The sequence below is a fragment of the Protopterus annectens genome, chromosome 2.part0 (genome assembly GCF_019279795.1).
Source record: "Protopterus annectens isolate FY-2018-M chromosome 2.part0, PAN1.0, whole genome shotgun sequence".
In the NCBI taxonomy this organism is placed as follows: domain Eukaryota; kingdom Metazoa; phylum Chordata; order Ceratodontiformes; family Protopteridae; genus Protopterus; species Protopterus annectens.
The window spans coordinates 1,269,552,887-1,269,576,902 of record NC_056728.1 but is presented as its reverse complement, the minus strand read 5'-3'; the positions used below and the strand labels follow the sequence as shown (position 1 = coordinate 1,269,576,902).

General features: G+C 39.5%; 1 protein-coding gene across 1 annotated transcript in view; it reads left to right on the top strand.

Annotated features, from left to right (window-relative positions):
* IFT74 (intraflagellar transport 74) overlaps positions 1-24,016 on the top strand; it is a 2,643,271-nt gene that overhangs the window by 750,335 nt on the left and 1,868,920 nt on the right. The window contains exon 9 of the mRNA XM_044061439.1: positions 1,524-1,662. Coding sequence (XP_043917374.1) covers positions 1,524-1,662 — 139 coding nt within the window. The remainder of the gene's footprint in view (positions 1-1,523; positions 1,663-24,016) is intronic.

Genomic DNA, 24,016 nt, shown 5'->3' with positions numbered 1-24,016 from the left:
AGGAATCAAGAACTGGAGATGCTATTAAAATAGGAATAATTAGTAAGGTTTATAAAATATTACATGGCACTTGTAAGAATCAACCAGAAGAGATTGGAAAAGACTGGGAAGGAAGATCAGAATGACAGATTACAAAAGAACAATGGGAGGAAATGTGTAAGACTCCTAAGTATGCTAAGAAGTCCAGAAGTTTCAGGATATTTGTTTATACGAGTACTTTTATTCTCTAAATAGACTTCAGAGGATCTCTTCTGAAGAGGAAAGCAGATGTTGGAGGTGTTATAAAGGAATGAAAGAGGAAATTGGGAGCACATTTATGAGGATGTGTGGAGTTAATGGAGGTTAATGATTCCATACAGAATGTTGTGACACAGATGTTGGGTGAACATATATTAACCAGGAAGTTATGTTAATAAGTTGATATATTGGTTTAGAATTGTTGAGACATAGCAAGGCTATATTAAGTTTAGTATTCCTAGCAGACAAAAAAGCAATTACATGAAAGTAAAAGCAGTGATTAAATCTGTTATAAATGAAGTAATGACTATTGTAAAGGGAATAAAAGAAATGGAGATGGGTCATTAAAAGTAATTTTCACAGAAATAAATGGTGCTTTTGGGAACAATACATACCAAGCAGTATATTGAAAAAGATGACTAAATAAGTAGGTTGGTAGGAACTGTGAAGTACATGTGTATGTTCTTATGCACAAGAATAAGGAATAATGTTATGGAAGTTGTGTGTATTCTACATGTATACAGTAATGGCAAGACTTCTTCTGATATTTTTTATTGTTATTAATGTATGTGAACTGGGCGGCCACGGTGGTACAGCGGTTAGTGTTGCTGCCTCACAGCAAGAGGTTCTCCGGTTCAATCCTCGGCTGGGGTGCCTTCTGTGTGGAGTCTGCATGTCCTCCCTGTGGTCGCGTGGGTTTCCTCCGGGTGCTCCGGTTTCCTCCCACATCCCAAAGACATGCTGTAGGTGGATTGGACACTCTAAATTGGCCGTAGGTGTGAGTGCGTGTGTGTGTGCCTTCTGTGGAAGGTTGGGTGCCGGGCTGGCAACTCGACACCGTAAAACTCCACTGCCAATCATGAGCGGACAGATGATCCACTGTGGTTACCCCTAACCGGGAAAAGCCGAAAGAAGAAGAAGATTAATGTATGTGAACTCATGCCACAAATTAATTACATGATAAATAAATAAAGTTGTTTAAAAACAAATGTGTAAGAAACATCTTCATCTCGAATTCAGATTACTGAGGAAAAGGAGCATAAATTGTGAGTGCCAATGTTGCAACTCGCTTTCATGTGGGATATCTGTAGGTGTAAAAATGTTTAACCATTGTACTTGCATGTTAATTATAGCAACATATGAAATAATTTAAAGTAGGGAAATTTATTTTAAATAGCTGAACATGTACTTATTTACAAGATTGTTATATCTAATACCTTATATATTTGTTAAATGCATTAGTGTCTGATGTTTATTGGACTTCAAGTTCTTTTTATGCACTACAGGAAGGAAGATAAAATTCATGCAGTAGAGGAAGAAATTCAGCAGAAGAAAAAGGCTACAGATAGCATTATCCAAAACATGTCAGAGGAAAAACAAGTGAAGTACATGAAGATGAAAGCTACAAATGAGGAACTGTTGCAGGTAACACAGTTTTGCAGATTTAATTGTACTCACATTTTATATTTGGGGAATGTTTGCTCAGCTTATATTCCTAAGTGATATAGCATTATTACTCATAAACTAGTGAAAATGCTTTGCAGTGAAACTGTTTACATCACTGAGCCTGGCCTGTTCAGTTATTATTGTTTGTAACACTAGTTCTTTATTTTGGGTGGACTTATGCTGTGTACAGTGCATCAGTGATTTTCCTTGCCCTTCCTTTACTGGTATTATGTCCCATTTTGTTAACAACATACCCCTGTGTTAAGAGGTTTGGTGTTATCTTCAGTCTGGGTCAATCATTATACACTTGTGCAGATATAAAATAACTTACCATTGGGTTATCAGTGTTTCTTCTTGCTGACGTTCTAATGAAACTCACAAAAGGAAAAAAACAGAAGAAGGTAACATTTGCAGTGTAATACAAAACACATCATTAATCATTTCACCCACTAACAACACCAGTAACAAAAGTCCAAGGCTCACATAGTGGTTACCTAACAGAAGCAGAATAAATGTACATCCACTTCCTTACAAATGCAGATGAAAGACTGAAGACTCCATACTCCAGAGGTAATGAAAAACCACTTCATCACCACACAAATAAAACAAAGCAAACAAAAATAGCATGGTCAAGCACTTTCATCCCTAAAACTTGGGACTTCATCACATGATTTTATTTGAAGTTCTATTTAAATGAAATGATTTTCTAATGATTTACAATGGTTCTGATGAAGTCCCAAGTCTTAGGGATGAAAGCGCTTGACCGTGTTATGTTTGTTTGCTGTGTTTTATTTGCGTAGTGATAAAGTGGTTTTTCATTAACTCTAGAGTATGGAGTATTCATTCTTTCATCTGCATTTGTAAGGATGTTGATGTACATTTATTCTGGTTTTTGTTAAGTAGCCACTATGTGAGTCTTGTACTTTTGTTACTGGTGTTATTAGTGGCTGCAATGATTCACATTGTGTTTTGTTTTACTGGTGTTGGTTATTCAGCATGACAGTGGTACCAGCATTTACTAGAGTTTTAGCTTAGGTTGTTATCCTTGCTTCGAAGACTTTTTCATTGAGTTACTGAGAGAATGGATCAACAAACCGGTGCATGTTCTGTGCCTATTGTAGGTACTGCTGCTCCAGTTTCACAGCATACCAACAAACAGACTTATGTCTCCATAGGGAGACCTTACACAAATTGTTGCCCTACTGTCTCAGCAGTTTACTTAACTCCAAAGTTATTTACAGAAGCTTCATTATCCACCACTGAATGTTATGGGAGGGCAGCAGACTCTGCTCAATGGATATGACTTGCATTCTAGTAATGATGAACACAGAAATGGTCTTTCAAATGATACAATGGCTACACATGATCCTATTCATATTGGACAGCTTTCTAGTGCATTTGGAGAATTTCATGCAAATAGAAATGTTGTTTTTCAGAGTTTGCTGAGCAAGGAATTGACTATTAATTTGAATGATTACCACCATTTACCAAAAAGATTTCCTACAATATGATAAAATAATTTTCAAGCTAAACTAAATGAATGGTCTGTGTTAGAAGACTGAAATGACGAAAGAACGAACACTCATTTGTCAACATGTAAAACCCGAATGCCTGAAAACAGCGAAGTTACGGAATAGCGATTTGAAAAAAAATTGCTGTTCCAAAAAAAAAAATTATAAAGACAAAATAAAGTGGGGGGCTGTGCCTCCCACACCCCCTACTTAAATATACCAACTCCGAGATCACACCACAGTGGAGAAAACAGTAAAGTCCCGAGAACGGCCCAGCGATATTTTTCCCTGGGAAAAAAAAATCGCTGTTCTGTAACTTCACTGTTTTCAGACTTCAGGTTTTATGTGTCGACGAAAGAGTGTTCTCTGTTTCGTCGCTTTGCTCTTCTAATATAGACCCAAATGAAATGGAATAGAAATTAGGCAAGATGCATAACCTACAGTGTGATGCTGCTTTTTGACCGAGGACATCAAAGTTAAGAGGGTTCTTAAGGGTTTAAGAATGTTTAAATTTCCAAATGAATTATACTTAGAAAATGCTGAACTTGAAGAACTTTTGGACATGTTTGATAGGCATGGCATAGAGCTTATGCATTTTATTATTAGGTTAAATAATGTTAAAATTAGTGCATTGTTGGATGATTTAAACAAATTGAATAATGAGATCACTGAAGATTTTTTATTTGACTGTAATTTATCTAAATATGATAACATTTTTGAAAAAAAAAATGAATAACAGTTTAAGAACAACCTGATTAGAAAACAAAAGAAATTGGTGAGAGATGAATACGATTATTTGCATAAGCAAGCCTATCCTTTTCCCAAAGCAAATCACAATAACCCAAGGGGTACACAGAACACTGAGATTGGGTATGAGGTAGAGAATCAACATTTTGAAGCCAGTAGGGAATCAGGTTTGGTTCAATAGTGAAGCACATGTTAATACACCAAAGCAAATAGGTGAGGTGAATGATGTTTCTGACTATGACTATGCACCTCTTAGATGGTCAGAAAGAATAGGGAACAGGAACAGACATAGACAACAATATTTTAGAACATATTCACAACCCAAAAGGGCAAAGAAACAAAGGGAGAAGGCAATACTGGAGAAAGAACAGTCAGAACAATCATTAAACACCAGTAATTTTACACATTCAGATAAAGTGATTAAAGCTTTTGAGGGAAAAATGTTACCTGTCAAGGTTTGAATATTTTCAACTGTTCAGAGTTGGAAATAAAGAAAACCTATTTTACTTTGTTTAAAAAAGGGTTTAAGGTTGTACCCACACACAAAGTAGATGTAACAGACATACTTATAGAACCTGAATTATTTACTGGGTTTAAGAGCTGGAGCAAACTTACCAAGTAGTAGTTTTAGAAAAAGAGCACATTTAATCCCCAACTCACCGCACTATAGCTCCCTTTGAAAATGTTTGCACTAATGAACTTTATGAGATGTAAAATAACAAACAAAGAGTTAGCTTAACTAGACTAGAGACAATTTTAAATTGATGGCTAATAATACATTGAGAATTATGAAGCATGACCAGTATTCTTCATAACACAGAAAAATATAAAGCTGTGACTAAGAACAAAATCAGTATAGCATACAGAAAAATACAACTTTTTCTTGAAGATTCATTATTACAAGGCGCTATTACTGAAGTATTGTATAAATTCCTGGTGAATGACCATCCATCAATCCCAGCAACTTTTGAAATACCTAAAGTCCACCAAAATATTCACGAACCGCCATATCGTCTCATTGTCACAGCCCATAATGGCACACCTTATCCTTTAGGAGTATTTGTGGATAGATTATTGAAAAATGTTCTTGTCCTTATAGACTATTTATTGAGGGTCTCTTGGGACTTTTTTTCCAAGATCAAACAAAAATGTAGTGATTCATGTTTTTTTTTTCCACAGTTGATGTAGTGGATCTTTTTTCATCTATACTCCTTCAAGAAGATTTAGATTTATTCCATGATGCAATACAACTTTATATACCACACTTGTTAATTTTGTCATGTAAGTAATGGAGGTGATACTGTACAATCATTTTATCACATTTGAAGATGAATATTTCAGGCAGGTTAAAGGTGTAGCTATGGGGGCCAGTTGTGCCCTTATATATGCTAACCTAGTTATGTTCACATGGGAGAATTACCTCTTGATTTAAAGATCATCAGAATATTTACCTTTGTTATTTGGATGATATATTCATCCTGTGGAAAGACAATGGAAATGTGAGAAGGATGAATTAATTTTGTACATTAATAATTCTCTGTTTTTAAAATTCACATACACTAATTCTGAAAAATAGCATTGACTATCTGGATATAACAATCTGTAATGATGTTATTAACAGTTGTTTTACTTCGAGTCTTCAGAAAGCCAACATTTTCAAATAGCTATTTGGATTTTAATAATTGTCACCTTAGATACATCAAAATAAATATTTTCAAGGGTTAATTTGTGTGTGCAGCCAGAATGAGTTCTAATATTTTAAATTTTTAAATTGAATTAAATAAGTTGATACAGATGTTTCAAGATGGGGTTATCCCCAAGATTTACTGCATCAAATTAGTGAGGAAGTATTTTATTTATTTATTTTTATTTATTTTACATTTGTTGACTGGGCTAGTCTAACTGGATACATGTCCATTTTCGGTAGAGGCCCAGGGAGAAAAGCTCCAAGCATCTGCAGAGAGTAAATAATACAATATATAGTAATAGTCAAGTGGAATTACAGTACATTAGCTACATAGTGCATTAGCTAGATAGGTAGAAAAAAAAATGTTTACAGAGTGAGTAGGTTAGTAGCTTTAAGCTAAGATTAAATACAGTAAACCAAAAACAGTTTGTTTTTTTTTTTTTTTTGAAATTGAGATAGGTGAGATAAGACAGAAGAGTAGAAAAGTATAGAGAGAGCAGGAGGTGAAAGAGATATCAGTCTGGGTTGGAGCAGAGACATAGCCAGTGAGTTGTAAGATATTCTTTCAGATGCTTTTTAAACAGAATAGTGGAAGCAAGGGAGGAAAGTTCAGTAGGAAGCTGGTTCCAGATTTTCCCTACTGTGTTGGTGAAAAGTGAATCTCCTGCTTTGTTATTTGATTTAATAGAGGAAGCTAGAAGCTTATTCGATGAGCATAGCAAGATTTTTATAGGGTGAAATCAGGTTAGTGAGGATAGGGGTATTTTTTGGGTGGTAAAGGATTTTTTGGGTGATAACAATTTGTTGATAAAGTAGTTGGTTCTGCAGTTCTAGCCATCCCAGTTGTTTTAGGTTAAGACAGTGGTGAGTTCTAAAGATGGTGCCAGTGGCAAATCTGGCTATGTTATTGTAACTGGTGGAAAGTTTGGTGAGATTGTTTTTTGATAGATTGGTATATATTGCTGAAGCATAGAACAGGGTAGACATAAGGTGGGTCTGGACAATAGTTATTCTGGCTGAAGGGGAAAGAAAAGGTTTGATTCTGTAAAGAGTGCCTAGTTTTTTGTTGATTGTCTTTATAGTTGAGTTAATGTGATCATCATAAGTAAGGTTATTATCTATTATTACTCCTAGAAGACGGGTTGAAGTGTCTGGGGCTATGTTGGTAGCATTGTTGGAGGTTAATATGAAGTGCAGTTGAGGTGATTTATGAGTTGGAGCAAAGAGTAATAACTTTGTTTTTTTGGGGTTCAGGAGGAGGCAGTGTTGCATAAACCAGTTTTCAACACTGTTAAATACTGTTTGGGTGAGAGACTGCAGAGAGGTTATGGACTTAGCTGAGCAAATTAAAGTGGAGTCATCTGCATATTGTATGCAGGTGGCTTGAGGAATATTGGTATGTAGGTCATTGATAAACAATGAGAAAAGTAGAGGCCCTAAAATAGAGCCTTGGGGTACTCCAGTGTTCACAGGAAGGGATTTTGAAAGATTATTATCCCACAATACTGCTTGTTGTCTGTTTTCCAGATAGGATTTAAACCAATTTAATGCATGTCAAGAGATTGGGCTTTTAGAATGTCTATAAGGATAGTATGGTTGACCATATCAAAGGCTTTTGAAAGGTCAAGAAATAATGCAGAGGAAAAAGTGTTATTGTTACGGTTTTTGTTTATGGAGTCAGAAAAGGACAGAGGGGCAGTTGTTGTGCTATGGAAAGGCCTGAAGCCATGTTGGCAGTTGGCAAGTAGATTATTTTGGAGAAGGTGGGTAAGTAGTTGTTTGTGTATGCACTTTTCCATTATCTTAGCAATTGGAGACAGTAAGGCTTAGGCAGTTAGAGAGTTCAGTAGATGACCCACCCTTATGTAGAGGGATGATGGGATACTTTCCAAATGGAGGGGATTTTGCTTTCTAAAATTGTTCTATTTATAAGGATGGAGATAGGATATGCAATAGCTTTTGCTGCTATTTGCAGGTATTCAGCTGGAAGACAGTCAGCAGAAGGGGTGCATGGTTTTAGTTTTTGAAGGAATTTGCAAATGAGTGATGTAGGTATCGGTTGTATTTGAAAGGTAGGAGATGGAGTCTTTGTGGTATTTAATGGGGATGAGGTAATAGGTGGTAAAGTATTGGCTAGGGTTTGAATGGCTTCAGTGAAGTAGTTATTAAAGGCATCAGGAATTTGGTTGGAGTTATTTTGATTGAAACCTGTTGGGGCAGGAGTTTTAGAGTGGCCTGGCTGAAGAAGTTTGTTAATGCCAGACCAGAATTTTTGTGTTTTTTGCTGGTGAGTTTGTTGGAGGTGAAGGTAATAGTGTTTTTTGTCTTTGAGAATATCTTTCTTGGTTGCATTTCTTACCTGTTTATAGTAAAGGTGATCTGATGGACATTTGGAGTTTCTCCATTTGGCCCAAATTTTATTTCTGAATAGGATTTTTGCCTAGTTTCTTTAGTGAGCCAGGGGCAATTTTGGTCCTTATTCGGGAAGAACGATAGGGGGCGTGGTAATCTAGGATCTGAAGGAATCTCATATTAAAGTAGGTCACTGCATCATCAAGTGAAAGATGAGACATAGGTGACCAGTCACATGATTTCAGTTCATTTTGGAAGCTCTCTTGGTTAAAAATCTTTTGAGGTTTTAAAATTATTAGTAGTAGGGCTATGGATTCTTTGTTTAATAATATAGGTTAGCATGTGGTTACTAATATCGTCAGGAAGGGTACCTGGTTTATAAGTATCATGGTGGCTGTTTATAGGTATCCAGTCTAGAGTGGTTTCCTTGTTGCTTGGCTTATGGATTCTAGTAGGAGTGGTTATGATTTGTGAGAATCCATAAAGATTTATATTATTAGGAGGATTAAGGGAACTGCAGGTAGCCCAGTCTATATTAAAATCACCTAATACAATGGTTTCCTGAGGTAGGTGGGTAGAGAGGTAACTAAGTAAGTTTTCAAGAGTGTTGATATTGTTTCCAGGAGGGAGATATGTGCAGATTAGATAGATAAATTTGGAGTTGTTTATTTGAAGTTTGGCACTAAGAGTTTCTGAATTGGTATCTGATGGTAGGAGCACATTGAAAGAAGAAACTTGGAGTTCAGATTTATATAGAATTCAAAAGTATTTCAAGGATGGGGCACAAAGTTTAAACACCTTTTATGGAGCGATGATGGACTACCTACAACACCTTGAGGGACTAGTCAGGACAATATGAAACCTTTTAACTACATGTTTCTACCATTTGGTGAGTACACAAAGGAAATTAAGGAGATACTAGTTAAGAATTGGATTATTTTGAAGAGTAACACTGACATTATTAATATTTTAGGTGAGACGCCGAATTTTGTTTCTAAAACTGGTATGAATTTGAAGCAGCTCTTTAAACATTCAAAGTATTTATATAAAGTAAAAAAAACAAAGGATCCACACATTGTGGGGCTTGCAACCAATGTGGGTTTATCTTAGAAAGTAACATTGTTACAATGGGTAACCCACCTTTGGTTTTTTACCTCAAGGATGGAAATTGTGCTAGCAGTGGGTTAGTATAAGGTTAGAATATGTAGCAATTTGTCAAGGTTGCGGATATTTTTATGCAGGGAAGACAGAAATGGATATATGAGCATTTATATGCAATAACAAAGAACAACATTAACAATGCTCTTATACAAGCACACACTGACTTTTCCCTGTTATAGTAAGTTTACGTTTGGTATTATTGATATTATTAAGAGAAATATTAGGGGTGGTTGTTGGGAAACAGAAATTGAAAAAAAAGAGAACTTATTTGACAATTAAGACTAAATGCAAAAGCTGTGGCACACCAGGATTAAATGAAAATGTTTCTGTTGTACTAATATTAAAATTGAAAGCAGTAGAATTATAGAATTTACATGACATGCAAATTATTTGTAATTATTAGTAGTATTGATAGGTATTTATTTTTTTAGGTTTTCCATTTAGATCACAGATTTAAGTGCTTTTTGTTGTATGACAGTTTAATTTGTCTTGACTCTGGCTGTAGCTTTATTTATCTTTATTTTTTGACATAGAGGTTGAGGGCAGAATTATGCTCTATATAATTTCTACTTGAATTTTTACCTGTATTTTTACATATATGTTTACAACCATTTTTAATTATTTATTCATTTTTAACAGCAGATGTGCATTTAGAATATGCAAACAGAGCTGGATCAAGGTTATATGGAGCCCTAGGCAGGATACTGGACTTGGGCCCCCCATCACATGACACCACAACATTGTCACCACCCCAGAATGTCTTTAAATAAAATAAAAAAATAATTAATTAAATGTCTCAAAGATGAATTTGTGTCTTGCAGTTAGATAATAATCCATTGCTCTTTCACTACAGCCATGCTTACTAAAAGGGTCTATATTAGAAACTCGAAGTATTTGAACTTTGAATACCATATGGTCGACGCCTTATGATTGAAGTTCAGTAACTTCGAATAAGTAATAAAAAAATAAAAAAGAAAGAAATGCAAACTAAGTGCTGTAAGCAGAGGGGCAAGCCCCCCTGAACCCCCACACCCCTGCTACTTAAATATACCAACTCCGAGATTGCGCCAAAATGTAAGAAACAGAAATTTTCCATTTCCGCACTGTAGTGCACTGAAGTGCGATCTCGGAGTTGGTATAAATAAATAGCGGGGGTGTGGGGGGTGCAGGGGGGCTTGCCCCCCTGCTTAGAACACTTACTTTTGCTTTCTTTCATTTTTTTATTTTTTTATTATGTATTCGAAGTTACTGAACTTCAATCATATGGTATCGACCATATGGTATTCGAAGTTCAGTAACTTTGAGTTTCTAATATAGACCCTTACTAAAACAGAACATAAATTAACAATGTTACCTAAATAGAGAAGGGGTCATTCTATGCCCAGTCAGAAGATTGCCATATAGGCAAAGAAAAACTGCACTTTTTTGAGATGATTGAATTTAGATGTGCAAATAGTATAGATGTGCACATAGTACATATATCACTTAGTTCCAATCTTTGCTATATTATTGATATTTTTGGTGTGGTGTTAAAACCAGAGCACGCAAATGCTCATTTCTGCCCAGATATTACCAAGATAAACTGTTTTCTCTTGGAAATATTCACTCTCACTCAAATGCTCTCAATTGTACAGATTTTTGCAGAATGTCCAGATTTTTGGCTCATATTTTTGGTCTGTTCCGCCTAAAATTTGTGGTTTTCTGGCAAATCACTGGGATGATCTGACAATTAAAGTCAATAAATAATGACATACATCTGAGTAACCCTGTTACTCTAGCAACTTTCTAAGATTATAAGAGCAGTATTTAAAATATGTCCCTATTTTTGGTCTTTTGGCCCCCCATTTTATCAGGCTTTGTCCATATCTCTTGCACTAAGTAGTATTGCCATTTGCTCTGACATTGAGACCTTCTACCAACAGTTATTCGTGTAAAACTAAAGGTACTTATATAAAACAGTTTTCTAATAACTCTGTTGAATGCTTAAAGCATATACATTCTTGGTTTAAGTAATATACATTACCAATATTGTACAGAAAAACAAAACTCTTTTAATTTAATTTCCCTTATTGTCACATAGTAGTTTATATTCATTTAAGCATTTATTGTATTTATTTATTTTATTTAACATTTGATGTTAAGTTGTCAATCTCGCCTTCATTCTTGCTTGATGGGTTCGGAGCCGATCCCTCGGCTCCCACTCGGCACTTGCTTTAGCTCGAGAACTCCTTTTACCAGCTCGAGGCAGCCCCATATCCCATGATGCAAGGCAGGAAGTACCCAGATCTCGTTTGCCGCTTCGCTTGGGAGGTCTTCTCTTTACCAGCTCCTGGTAAGTAATTCACATTTGTGACATTTAAGCCCCTTTTTAGTTAAAAACTAATTTGTTTTCATAGTTTAACTTTAAATTTAACTTTTTCTGACAGAATTCCCTGTCTCTTTTGAATTTTTTTAGTCAGTTAATTCCCTATCCCATCCCCCCCCTGTTAGGGTGTGTGTGTTGGTGTTTTTTACTAAATACCTTTTGGTATTAGTTTAATTTAATTGGACTAGTGTGTGTTGTGTTAAGGCACCATGTCTAAAGAGAGGGTTTCAGGTTTTAAGAAGTGTGACTCGTGCTGTCAGAAGATGTCTCTGACAGACGGTCACACTTCTTGCCTGTACTGTTTGGGCCCTCTTCACCTGCAGGACTCCTGTGCTATTTGTCACTCCTTCAGCCAGAGAGTCCTGCAGGAGAGACGGAATAAGTTGATTCTCAGGGGTCTTCTTAAGCCGGAGGGCTCTCCGGCTAAGTCGGCCCCTCAAAAGTCAACTAAACCTGCCAAGACCCAGGCTTCTGTTTCTAAGCCTGTGGCCTCGGCTCCGACTCGTATAGAGTCGAGATTGGCTCGGCTGGAGCCGATTCTGATCCACTAAGCTTTGGCGCCGATGGCTATCGGTGCCGAATCTGCTTTGACCACTGTGGTGTCGGTTCCAACGGCTCCGACACCCACGTGTACGGGCATCGGTGTCGGCCCGATCGGCTCCGACACCCATGTGGCACAGGCATCGGTGTCGGCTCCGATCGGCTCCGACACCGTTATTGGTGGCTGTATCGGCTCCGGCTGGAGCCGATACATCGAGACGTTCTGTCGGCTCCGAGAAATCGGTGCCGACAGGATCAGTAATATCGGCTCCGATGGTCCATTCCAGGAAGAGATCGAGGTCTCCTTCCTTGGAGCCGATACTTTCGGCTCCGGCCTCGCCTCTTCTATCGGAGCGGAGCCATCGGAGCCGATCTTCAAGGTCATCCAGGTTGTCAGATCATGACCTAGAGAGAGTGGTCAGTAGATTGCTCAAGTCACAGGTACTGGCCCAAATGCTACACAGTCCGTCTCAGCAGACGACTGTTGGTCCACACCCCGTTACAGTTCCTCCTTCAACTCTACCCCAGAGCTTGGAGTTGGAGTCTTCGGGCTTGGTTACTGCTACGGCTGGAGGACGGATACCCCCTTCTGTTCCTTCAGCCCCTACTCTTATCTCCTCTTCCTTAGAGGGATTCGGTGGTCGGGCTTCCATGGTCTCCTCCGAGGGGGTGAGTGGCATCGGACCCTTGTCCGAACCCGCTCTTCCCCTTGGAGCCTCGGCCTTGGTGAGCTCAGCTCCGACATCTGCCTCGGAGACTTCCCTTTCGGTGGCCCCTGGAGTTCCTGGCTCTTCGGAGCGGGGCCTCTCGGACCTGCCTGGGAGGGGAGCATTCGAGGTGATGAAGAGTGTACTGACCACTAGTATCAGTCAGCAGTCTCTTCCCGTAGCTCCTCCCTCTATTGTACCTGTTGACATCTCTGCCACTTCTCTTGCTACAGGACCCAGAGATCCTCCGCCTCAGGTTTCCCCATTGGGAATTTCCCCCTCTTCCGAGGATTCTCCTGATGTTTCGGGAGATCCTCCTAGGAAGAGGACTTGTAAGAGGAAGCATGTAGACTCCCCCGAGTCTGTCACTTGGATACTGACTTTGATGAGTCAGAGGGATCCCCTAGATCCCCTCTGAGGATGTCTCCTTCTCAGACATCCTAGAACTTCTGAAACAGAGGGAAACTGGCCCACCAACAATCCCTCTGAGGATGAGTCAGTATACCTAGAGGCGTTTGGATCTCGGCCCTCCACCTCCTGGGTGTCTCCGCCTTCGACCCCTTATGCAGGTTATTGCTCGAAGGCGTGGACAGCTCCTGACTCTGTAGAGCCAGTCCCTAGGAGGCCTTCTAAATTTATAACTGCCCCTAGTGACAAACAATTCCTTACCAAGGGTGTCCCCGCTGATGCCATGGTGGTGGCTGCGGCCACCAAAAAGGAACTTGCAGATCCTTCTGTGCCCGTCCATCCTCCTAATAAGGACTCTAGGACCATGGATAGGTACAGCAAGCGGATGTTTTCCTCAGCGACCTTTGCTATGCGTTCGCTGAATTATCTTTGTCACTTCACCAGACTCCAGAGAGATATCCTGAAGGAGCTGGGAGAAGTAGTTCAGGATCCTACAGCTGCAGGGGCCCAAGAAAATATTGCTTCGCAGCTAGGAACCCTCAATTCCATTGCTAACTCCTCCATGCGGCTAATATCTTATGCGGCTGATGGAGCGAGTAGAGCCGCAGGCACAGGTGTGGCTCTTAGACGCCAAGCCTGGATGCGGCTATGTGATTTTGCGGATCCCTTTAAGGCGTCCTTCACAAATTCTCCCTTTGATGGGTCAGCTTTGTTTGGCCCTCAGGTGAAGGAAACCTTGACCAGGTGTGAGCAGGACGGCAAGACTCTTTCTGCTGTTGGAGTCCATTTTTCCACCCCTTCTAGGCCTTATCCCAAAGGACAGAAGGGTGGGAAAATGTGGTTCCGTAAATCCCAAGGAGTCACGCCGGATTCACGTGGTCAGTTTACCCCTAGAGGCAGAGGGGGTAACAACAACAGACGCCGCTCTAGAGGCAGAGGGTGTCCGAAGAACCAGGGCAACAGGGAGTCTCTTCCTGAGAAGCCTTTTCAGCATCCCTGAAGTGTTGCCCGGCTGTCCCTCCTTGGAGGCAGTCGGGGGAAGATTATCACTGTACCCAGAAGCCTGGCATTCCCTCACTCAAGACAGATGGGTACAGTCGATCATATCCAAGGGTTACATAATTCCTTTCGAGGAAAGTCCCTTCCCTCAAGTTCCCTTCCAGATGTACCACCGGTCTAAGGGACATTGCAGAGTCAGAAATCGCAAACTACTGCAAAAAAGAGCCATTCAGCCAGTTACAATAGACCATTCAGAGCCCGGAATCTACTCAAGGTTCTTTTGGTCCCCAAAAGACGGGAGACTGGAGACCAATATTGGATCTCAGCAGACTCAACAAGTCTGTCAGGAAGACAAGATTCGAATGGTCACTCTTCAGTCAATTCTGCCCTTCTTACAGAAGGACAACTGGATGTGCTCAATAGATCTTCAGGATGCGTACTATCACATCAAAATTCACAGACGGTCCAGGAGATTTCTCCGCTTTCGGCTGGGGTCCAGTCATTTCCAGTTCAGAGCCCTGCCCTTTGGTCTCACTACAGCCCCCAGAGTGTTCACCAAATGCATGGCAGTGGTCACGGCTCACCTGAGACGTCAAGGATTCCAGGTGTTTCCGTATCTCGACGACTGGCTCCTGTCAGCCACCACCAGGCATCAGCTTATACAAGCCAGGGATTACACAATAGACCTTTGTTCTCATTTAGGCATCTCAATCAACTTGAAAAGTCATCCTTATCGCCCTGCCAGTCTATTACCTTCATAGGCAAATTTAGACACTGTTCGGATGTCAGCTACCCTTACAGAACAAAGAGTTTCAGACATTCAGACTCATGTCAGGATCATTCTGGCCAGCAAGAAAGTACAGGCCAGAATGGTTCTAAAGGTACTAGGTCTCATGGCTGCGGCCATTACTCTTCTTCCTGGCGCGATTCTACATGCGCCTCCTTCAGTGGATGCTGTTCACACAGTGGTCATACCAGCAACTCCCAATGCGTCACCAGATTCTGGTGACACAGACATGCAAACAACATCTTGCTTGGTGGATCACATCGTCTCAGGTTCACCAAGGCAGGTGCTTTGTACCCCGTCCCGATAGCCACTGTCACCACGGATGCCTCCCTGATCGGGTGGGGGTCATTATCAGGGCAGGATGGTTCATGGGACGTGGCAACCGTTCGAGTACCATCTGCACATAAATGTCCTGGAGATGAGAGCAGTGCTTTTAACGTTGCAAGCCCTCAACGACTTTCTTCCCGTAGGGACAATTGCAGTCCACACAGACAACATGTCTGTAGTTTGGTATATCAACAAACAGGGCGGAACCAAGTCCTACCCCTTGTGTCGAGAAGCGCTCAGACTTTGGCAATGGGCGATCTCCTCTCATCGGTTTCTGGTAGCAACGCATATCCCTGGGAAAACCAACATTATAGCGGACAGATTGAGCAGAGCTATCCTCATGCCTCACGAGTGGTCTCTCAAGCAATCTATAGCGGAAGAGATTTTTCTGGAATGGGGTCGTCCATGTTGCGATCTTTTGCTACTCCCCAAAACAGCAAATGTCCAGACTTCTTCAGCCTCTTCCCTCTATCAAGCCATCCCCCCAGAGACGCTCTGACCCAGGATTGGCCCCAGGGACTTCTTTATGCCTTCCCTCCATTTCCTCTGATCCCTCAGGTGATCCAGAAAGCTGCCGTTTTGAGAGCCAAATTGATTCTCATTGCCCCTTACTGGCCTCGACAAGTTTGGTTCCCGTTCCTCCATCGTCACCTGTTGGCGCAGCCGTGGCATCTGGACCCAGTGCCAGATCTACTGATTCACCAATCCGGTCAGCTGCACAGGTCAATTCCTTCTCTCAACCTCACAGCATGGTTGCTCCACTTCCTTCCTTAGCCAGGCTTCCTTTGATCTCTAACCCAGTTAGAGATATCATAGTAGCTTCACTAAAATCCTCTACCAGGAGGATTTACACAAGCAAATGGAACGTTTCTCTTATTGGGCTAAGGCCCAAAATATTGATCCTTTCACTGCCCCTGTTCAGGCAGTTCTGGACTTCTTAGCAGAGATTTTAATGCAGGCTCCTCTTCTTCAACAGTCAGAGTTCAGTTGGCTGCTATTTCTAATTTTCATGTCGGGATAGCAGATCATAATATTATGTCCCATAGACTCTGCAGGGCCTTCTTGAAAGGAATTTTCCTACTAAAACCTCCAATCAGGAATCCTCCTCCTCAGTGGGATCTAAATTTGGTGCTGACATCATTGATTCTTCCCCCCTTCGCGCCAGCTGTTTCTTGTTCCTTGAAATATCTTTCTTGGTAAACTTTATTCCTAGTGGCTATTACATCTGCCGGAGGGTGTCGGAACTTCATGCTCTTTCAGTTCGACCCCTATTTGATTTTTCACAAAGACAGAGTATCTTTGAGAACTAATCCATCCTTTTTACCTAAGGTCGCTTCAAAAAACAATCTGAATCAATCCATTGATCTCCCCGTATTCTTTCCTAACTATTCAGATAGAGCTGAACAAAAGCTACATTATCTTGACGTCCACCGTCAGCTCAGATATTATTTGGACAGAACAAAAAAATTTAGAAAATCTGATCAACTTTTTGTTTCCTATGCGGATAATAAAAAAGGCCTTCCTGTTTCTAAAGTGACTTTGTCCAGATGGCTTTCTTGGTCATCACTGAAATTTATCGATCAGGGGAAAACAGCTATGCTCAAAACCTAAAGCACATTCAACTAGGAGTTTAGCTACTTCTACAGCTTTTCAAGCTAGACTGCCTTTGGATACTATTTGTGCAGCGGCCACTTGGGCCCTCCTCACACTTTTGTTTCCCATTACAAATTGGACTTGGCCTCCAGGGACAGAGCCAGTTTTGGCTCTACAGTCCTCAAGAGTTTGTTCCATTGAGCCACCCAGGATAGAGGTGCTAGGGACGCGGTCCCATCAAGCAAGAATGAAGGCGAGATTGACAACTTAACATTAAGAAGTTATGTACCTACCATAACGTTCCATGTTAGTTGTCTTCTCTCCTTCTTTCTTGCGACCCTCCCTCCTTCCCCCTGGCCTGGACAGACCTTGTATAAGAAACTATTATGCTAAGACCATTCAGACCTGGTCCTTTTTCCATCTGTAAGTTTCTTCTTCCTTTGGGAAGTTTTGTTTATGCTTGGTGTTATTGCCCTTTGTCAACAAACGAGATCTGGGTACTTCCTGCCTTGCATCATGGGATATGGGGCTGCCTCGAGCTGGTAAAAGGAGTTCTCGAGCTAAAGCAAGTGCCGAGTCGGAGCCGAGGGATCGGCTCCGAACCCATCAAGCAAGAAAGAAGGCGAGAAGACAACTAACATGGAACGTTATGGTAGGTACATAACTTCTTATTTACTGGAAAAGTCCGACTTGGAACAAAGCAACTTTTCAGTGGAGGCCCGGGGAGAAGTGCTGCAGACGCATGTCTTTGTAATGTGGGAAGAAACCGGAGAAAACCCACATGAGTACAGGGAGGACATGCAGACTCCACACAGAAGGCACTCCAGACGAGAATCGAACCAGAGAACCTCTTGCTGTGAGGAGACAATGCTACCATTGCACCACTGCGCTGTCCATATGCATATGTTTAATCTTTAGGTTCATAGGTAGTTACTAGGAATGCAATCAAGGAGACTATAGAGGACACTATCCCAGTTTCCCCAAAATGACAGAGCACTGTCTGGTCAAGTAAACCTGCTCAAAATTGCATAGAAGCCGCATAAGGCAGTCGGAATAAAATCCTGGACCACAAGAAACAGATTGTCAACAGTTCAGTTTCTGACTACACTAACCACTACATTAACTGCTAGAATTCAAACTCCCCCAACACTCACATTATTAGCATTCTTAAGACTGCTCAAGTTTAAGTAAAAGTGTATGTCATTTGCTTTGATATCCTGAGCTATTCCCAGTCATTATTTATGTGAAGCTAAATGTAATTATATAACAATCTTCTATTAACCCTATCTGAAAGCTAGCATATATGTTCTTGCTTTAACTGATATGTGTTAACAATATTGTACATAAAACTTGCTTTAATATGTGTTATTGAAGTGCAGAGTGTAAAGAAGCAATTTGGCTCTAATGTACACAGGTTGCTGCTTTTGGAAATAGCAGAAATCTGAGAATCAATTTGACCAGCTTAAGTGTCTGATAATGGTCACATTTCACACACCCCAGTTTGCCAGGTAAAGCAAACAAAATACAAACAGTGCTTCCCTGTCTGATAAGAAAATCCCAGACAAGTGATAACTATACAACACAGTCTTTGCAGATCAGGCCAAAACATGGAATTCAACAATGGAAAAGGGTAGAGAAGAAAAAAGAGAATTATTATATATAGACATACTGCTACATATGAGTCAGCATTCAAGGAAATCATGCTAAATCCACCAAACAGTTGCTTAACCTCAAACTCTCTGCTGCACTACATTTTACTAGTGGTAAACATGCCTTCCTTCTTTCCCTTACTTTCTGTCAGAGTATAGTCTATTTTGTACTCAGACCTTATAATGTTGACTCCACCACCCACCTATCATGTTAAAAATATACCCAACCCTCAAAATGTAGCCCACATACACTTTGAAAAGGGATGTGGTATCATCAACTGCTACTTCGTATAACCACAATACATTCCTATCAGGTAAGCATGTTTTTTAAAGTTCTGTACAGTGGACACACTGTAGCTGAGAGAGCTGTGCTGTCTGTTTTGCTATAATGTTTCTGAGAGATAATAATAAAAAAAAAATGTAGTCAGAGAGGTATGGTGCATGATGCACCCATTAATAATGTAATAATAAACTAAAGTTAACGTTACACGCATTACCAAAGTAGAATAACCCGATGGTTGCTGCAGCCTGCAGGTACTGACTTCTTTTTTTTTCTATAGCAATTAACAGGAGTGACTCAACTGCAGTGCTAAGATATAAGTTTATAATGAATGGCAACTAGTGAGTTTGATCAAAAAACAAAATAATGTACAGGTTCATCAGCAATTAACATTAATTGACACTAAAACATTGAAAAAAGTAACCACAAATGTAATCCAATAAGTTACATTTGTTATATGAATACCAAAAACATAAAACCACCTTCACCTCGCCCAACCGACATGTGGGCTACACCATCACACCTCTGGAAATTAAATACACTAACTCCAGCGTTTCACAAACTCAAAGAAAAGAGGAAAACTGTAGAATTATGTAACAGTTGATCTAATGAACATCAACCGTTACATAATTCAGCCAACTGTACCCACAGCGAAACCAGCACTTCAGCACACAATGGTTTGTAAGCATTCATTCAATTATCAGAATTAAAAAAAAATATTAAATAAGTAATTGTTAAATCTTATACTTCCTTGTTCTGAACTGCATTTATATTTATCACCCAGTAATTTTACAAGTACAAATACATCTCTAAGTTAATTCTATAGCCACCATTTTTTTTATTTTCTTTTGTAACTTTTAAAATACAAATCATCATTTATGCAGTTGACTGTTTCTGTGTTACAATATCATTATAGTTTGATTTTATTCTATTTTTCCAATTATTAGACAGGTGTCTATCCAAAAACATCACACATCCTTTCTGTTTTGCTTGATATGTCATTATTCAGCAAGTATTAAATGTATATACATTTACTTCTCATTAAAGGATTTATAAAACCCCATTGGTAGTGTTAGTGCCTTACTAAACTCCCTTACTTCATTTTTCTCATGAACGAGTTACTCGTATGGACTCTCAGCAGCAGGAGGATGATCATCAACCGAGCATCAGTGGCATAGCTAGCGTTTGTGGTGCCCCTCCCCCTCACAAAATTATGATCAAATGGGCCCCCCCCATATACTGCCCTCTCCCCTGCAGCCATTTCAGTGTCCAATCACTTGGCTATTTCTACTCATTTACCATAAACACTAATGTGCATACTGCCGTATACTTTACTTCTGCAATGATTATTTGGATTTTATTTAAAACTTTTATTTTAAACTTTATAGCACAAACACTGATAGACATCTGCTAAACAAAGCAACACAGTCTCACAATGAAAACAGACTTGGTGTTAAAATTTCACTGCCCTTGAAACTCACATTCATTGAAACAGCATTGGAACCCACATTCAAATAAAATTCATTTGGCCAGTGGCGGATAAAGTTTACCTTTGAGCTGTTTTCAAATCAAAGTCCCCTTGCACACATATGTAGGACCATGCAAACATAAATGTGTTCTTTGATTCACCTTCCTGATTGTATAACACATCATACTTGTTACAGTGTGTTTTAAATGTATTATTTTGAACATTTTTCCATTAAGCAATGAAATAAAATAAACCAAATGATAAGGACGAAGTGAAGCAGGATAAAAATACCAATATTGTTGATTCAATACTCATATATACATATGCAGAGGGACACAAGATGTGCTGTATACCTACATGCATTATTCATGTTTTTAAATATGGAAGTATTAATTATATTTGGATATATGTTTACAATAAGTGCTGCACCTAAAAGTGATTTGTTTTTAATGTATAGTTTAGGCTCTTTTTTTCCTTTTTTCTTTAGTATCACTTTAAATGTCTTAATTGGTTGCAAGATCTGATTGGGCTATATACACACTGTAAGTTGTGTATATAGCATTCTGTTTTAAAGGTGAATGTATTAAAGATGTGATGATGCTTTTCAAGCGAAAGCACTTATCTGTGTTTAGACAACTGTGAATAAACCACGTGTTTATTGGTATTTTTATCCTGCTTCACTTCGTCCTTATCATTTGGTTTACTTTATTTCATTTTGGATTCGGTAACGGAGTGTTTATCAGTTTTTTTGGCAGTTAGTTATTTATTAGTTTTAATGAAATAAAATGTATGAACCAATAATGACAAAACTGCCTAGTTCAGGACATTTCCATCATAAAAGTCTACTCAAACTTCTGACATTACAATCCACCAATATCAGTAAATATGCACAATCTTGACAGAAGTAAAAGTCATCTAATTAATTCCACATTAAACTAATGAAGAGGTTGCTGCTAGCAAACAGCTTTATATTTCATTGATTCATCTACAGATAAAGTGTCCATTGCCCTTGAAGAATAAATTGCCTATGTTGCATTAAAAAGGGTAAGCTAGTAATATTGCAATAGGGAATTGGATGGTAATCTGATAACAGGTTCATAATTACTAGGTATCTCTTCCAGCATCTCTGCAGCATCCAACTTTAAAGTACACAGTACGGTATCAGCAATCCATCTACATACTGGAGGAGGAGAACCCACAACCTTCTTCATCAAAAGCAAGTATTACCTGTTATGCTACTAACAATGCAAATAGACTTGGCATAAGCAGCGCTAAACTTCTCTTCCCCTGAATCTCTCAGCTCTTTATAATACCCACTTGACACTTAACTATATCTCTCAACTTTGCAGCACAAGAAATATGGAAAAAAAAACAAAGTTTATTGGGGGAGGACAAAGGCCCCAAACTAGGAACACATAACATTAGGAAGTTGCTAAAATAAAATGGTTTGTGTTACCATGCATTTCCTGAAAAATAGGGAGACTGAAACTTAAATGGCTATCATTATTTAGTGAATTCACTTCTCACTGATTTGCTAGAAAACTACACATTTTTAGAGGAACAGACCAAAATTATGAGCCAAACAGTGCAGACAGTCTGTGAAAATCTGGACAATTGAGAGCTATGCACTCAAATTCTTGATTTACAAATGGTGGTATGGGTAGAGAATTCAGGCTGTTGCTTCTTGTACCTAAGGTACAGGGTTTGACCCTGAGTAACAGTAACACCAGGTATACCTAACTGGGGCGTTTTACACTGCACACACACACACACACACACACACACACACACACACACACACACACACAAAGTATAAGAAGCAGCAAAACGCACACACACTCATATGAGTGAAGAATAAGAAGCAGCAAAACACACACTCACACAAGTGAAGAATAAGAAGCAGCAAAACACACATGCGCAGTTAAGAATAAGAAGCAGCAAAAATTATTTACTTTGTGAACAATAAAGAAGACAAACACACAGCAAAATTATTGGTACAGTGAGCCACACACACACATACACCACACACACACACACACACACACACACACACAATGATCGGCATGGTGATGAATAATAAGAAACAGCAGCAGATATGCTTACTTGAACAATAAAAAGCAGCAAAACTCCCCTCTTGGAACAGGTTAAAAATGCTGCCTGGGGTGGACCACCCCTCTCAACACCCCCCCCAGCTACACCACTGCTGAGCACACATTACTAAAAAAATTAGCTGGTAAATGTTTTTAATGGACAAATACACACCTGCATGACTTCCAGATGAACCCTCCGACTGAACAATTAAATCTGTCAGGCCGGGGGGGGGGCAGTCCAGTGCACCCACTTCTTGCCACTAAGTTAGTGCTTGTTTTACGATATAGGTACTTGATAAAAATAAATTGAATGAAATAAGCCAAGCAGCATTGTATTATTTCTATTAAAATCTGAGTACTATTCGCATGTGTTGCAAATAGTTGTTGTTGTGTCTTTCGACTTATCCCGGTTAGGGGTCACCACAGCGGAACTCCGGTCTGCTAATGTTTGGTAGTGGATTTTTACGTGCCGAGTTACCAGCCCTGATGCACAACCTTCACCGAAGGCACGCTCATTCACGCATGCCTCCACACAGAAGACGCTCTAGCTGAGAATCGAACGGGACAACGTCTTGCTGTGAGGCGACAACGCTACCCCCTCAAAACAAAAAGAAATAAAAATAAAAAATAGAAAAAAAAAAGTTTTTAAAATTTCGTGGACTTCGCGCATGCGCAGTTGTCCCGACTACTGTGAGTCTATGCGCATGCTCCAGGCATTCCGGCAGTCCCGATAGGGAAACACAAGGAGATGGCTGTGCACTTTTAAAGTGCACAGACTCGCTGGAAGAATGCATCGGGGCCGGACTGCAACAGCAGCAGTCGGGAATTAGGATTTCAATCTTGCGGGTCTAGTCGGGAATTAGGGGTTTGGATGTCAATCTCGCGGGTCTTTTCTTTGGAGTATTGCGCGGGCAGGATGTACGTTGGTTGGATATTATGGAGAACAGACAGGTAAGTGTATGGTGCTTTTACTTTTGAATGTATGTCTGCTTTGTTTTTACTGTTTGAATGTATGGTGCTTAGTTTTTACTGTTTGAATGTATGGTGTTTAGTTTTTACTGTTTGAATGCATGGTGCTTCGGTTTTACTGTTTGAATGTATGGTGCTTAATTTTTACTGTTTGAATGTATGGTGCTTAGTTTTTACTGTTTGAATGTATGGTGCTTAGTTTTTACTGTTTGAATGTATGGTGCTTAGTTTTACTGTTTGAATGTATGGTGCTTAGTGTTTGAATGTATGGTGCTTAGTGTTTACTGTTTGAATGTATGGTGCTTAGTGTTTACTGTTTGAATGTATGGTGCTTAGTTTTTACTGTTTGAATGTATGGTGCTTAGTGTTTGAATGTATGGTGCTTAGTGTTTACTGTTTGAATGTATGGTGCTTAGTGTTTACTGTTTGAATGTATGGTGCTTAGTGTTTACTGTTTGAATGTATGGTGCTTAGTGTTTACTGTTTGAATGAATATATGGTGCTTAGTGTTTACTGTGTGTGTGTGTGTGTGTGTGTGTGTGTGTGTGTATGTGTGTGTGTGTGTGTGTGTGTTGGGGGATCAATTACTATGACAGTACAAATGCATAAGAAGGAAAGGTAGACAGCAGCTATGAAAATTAAATAGTAAAGGAATGGTTAATGTTTTCCTTCTTTCTTTGAATGCTAGTATAA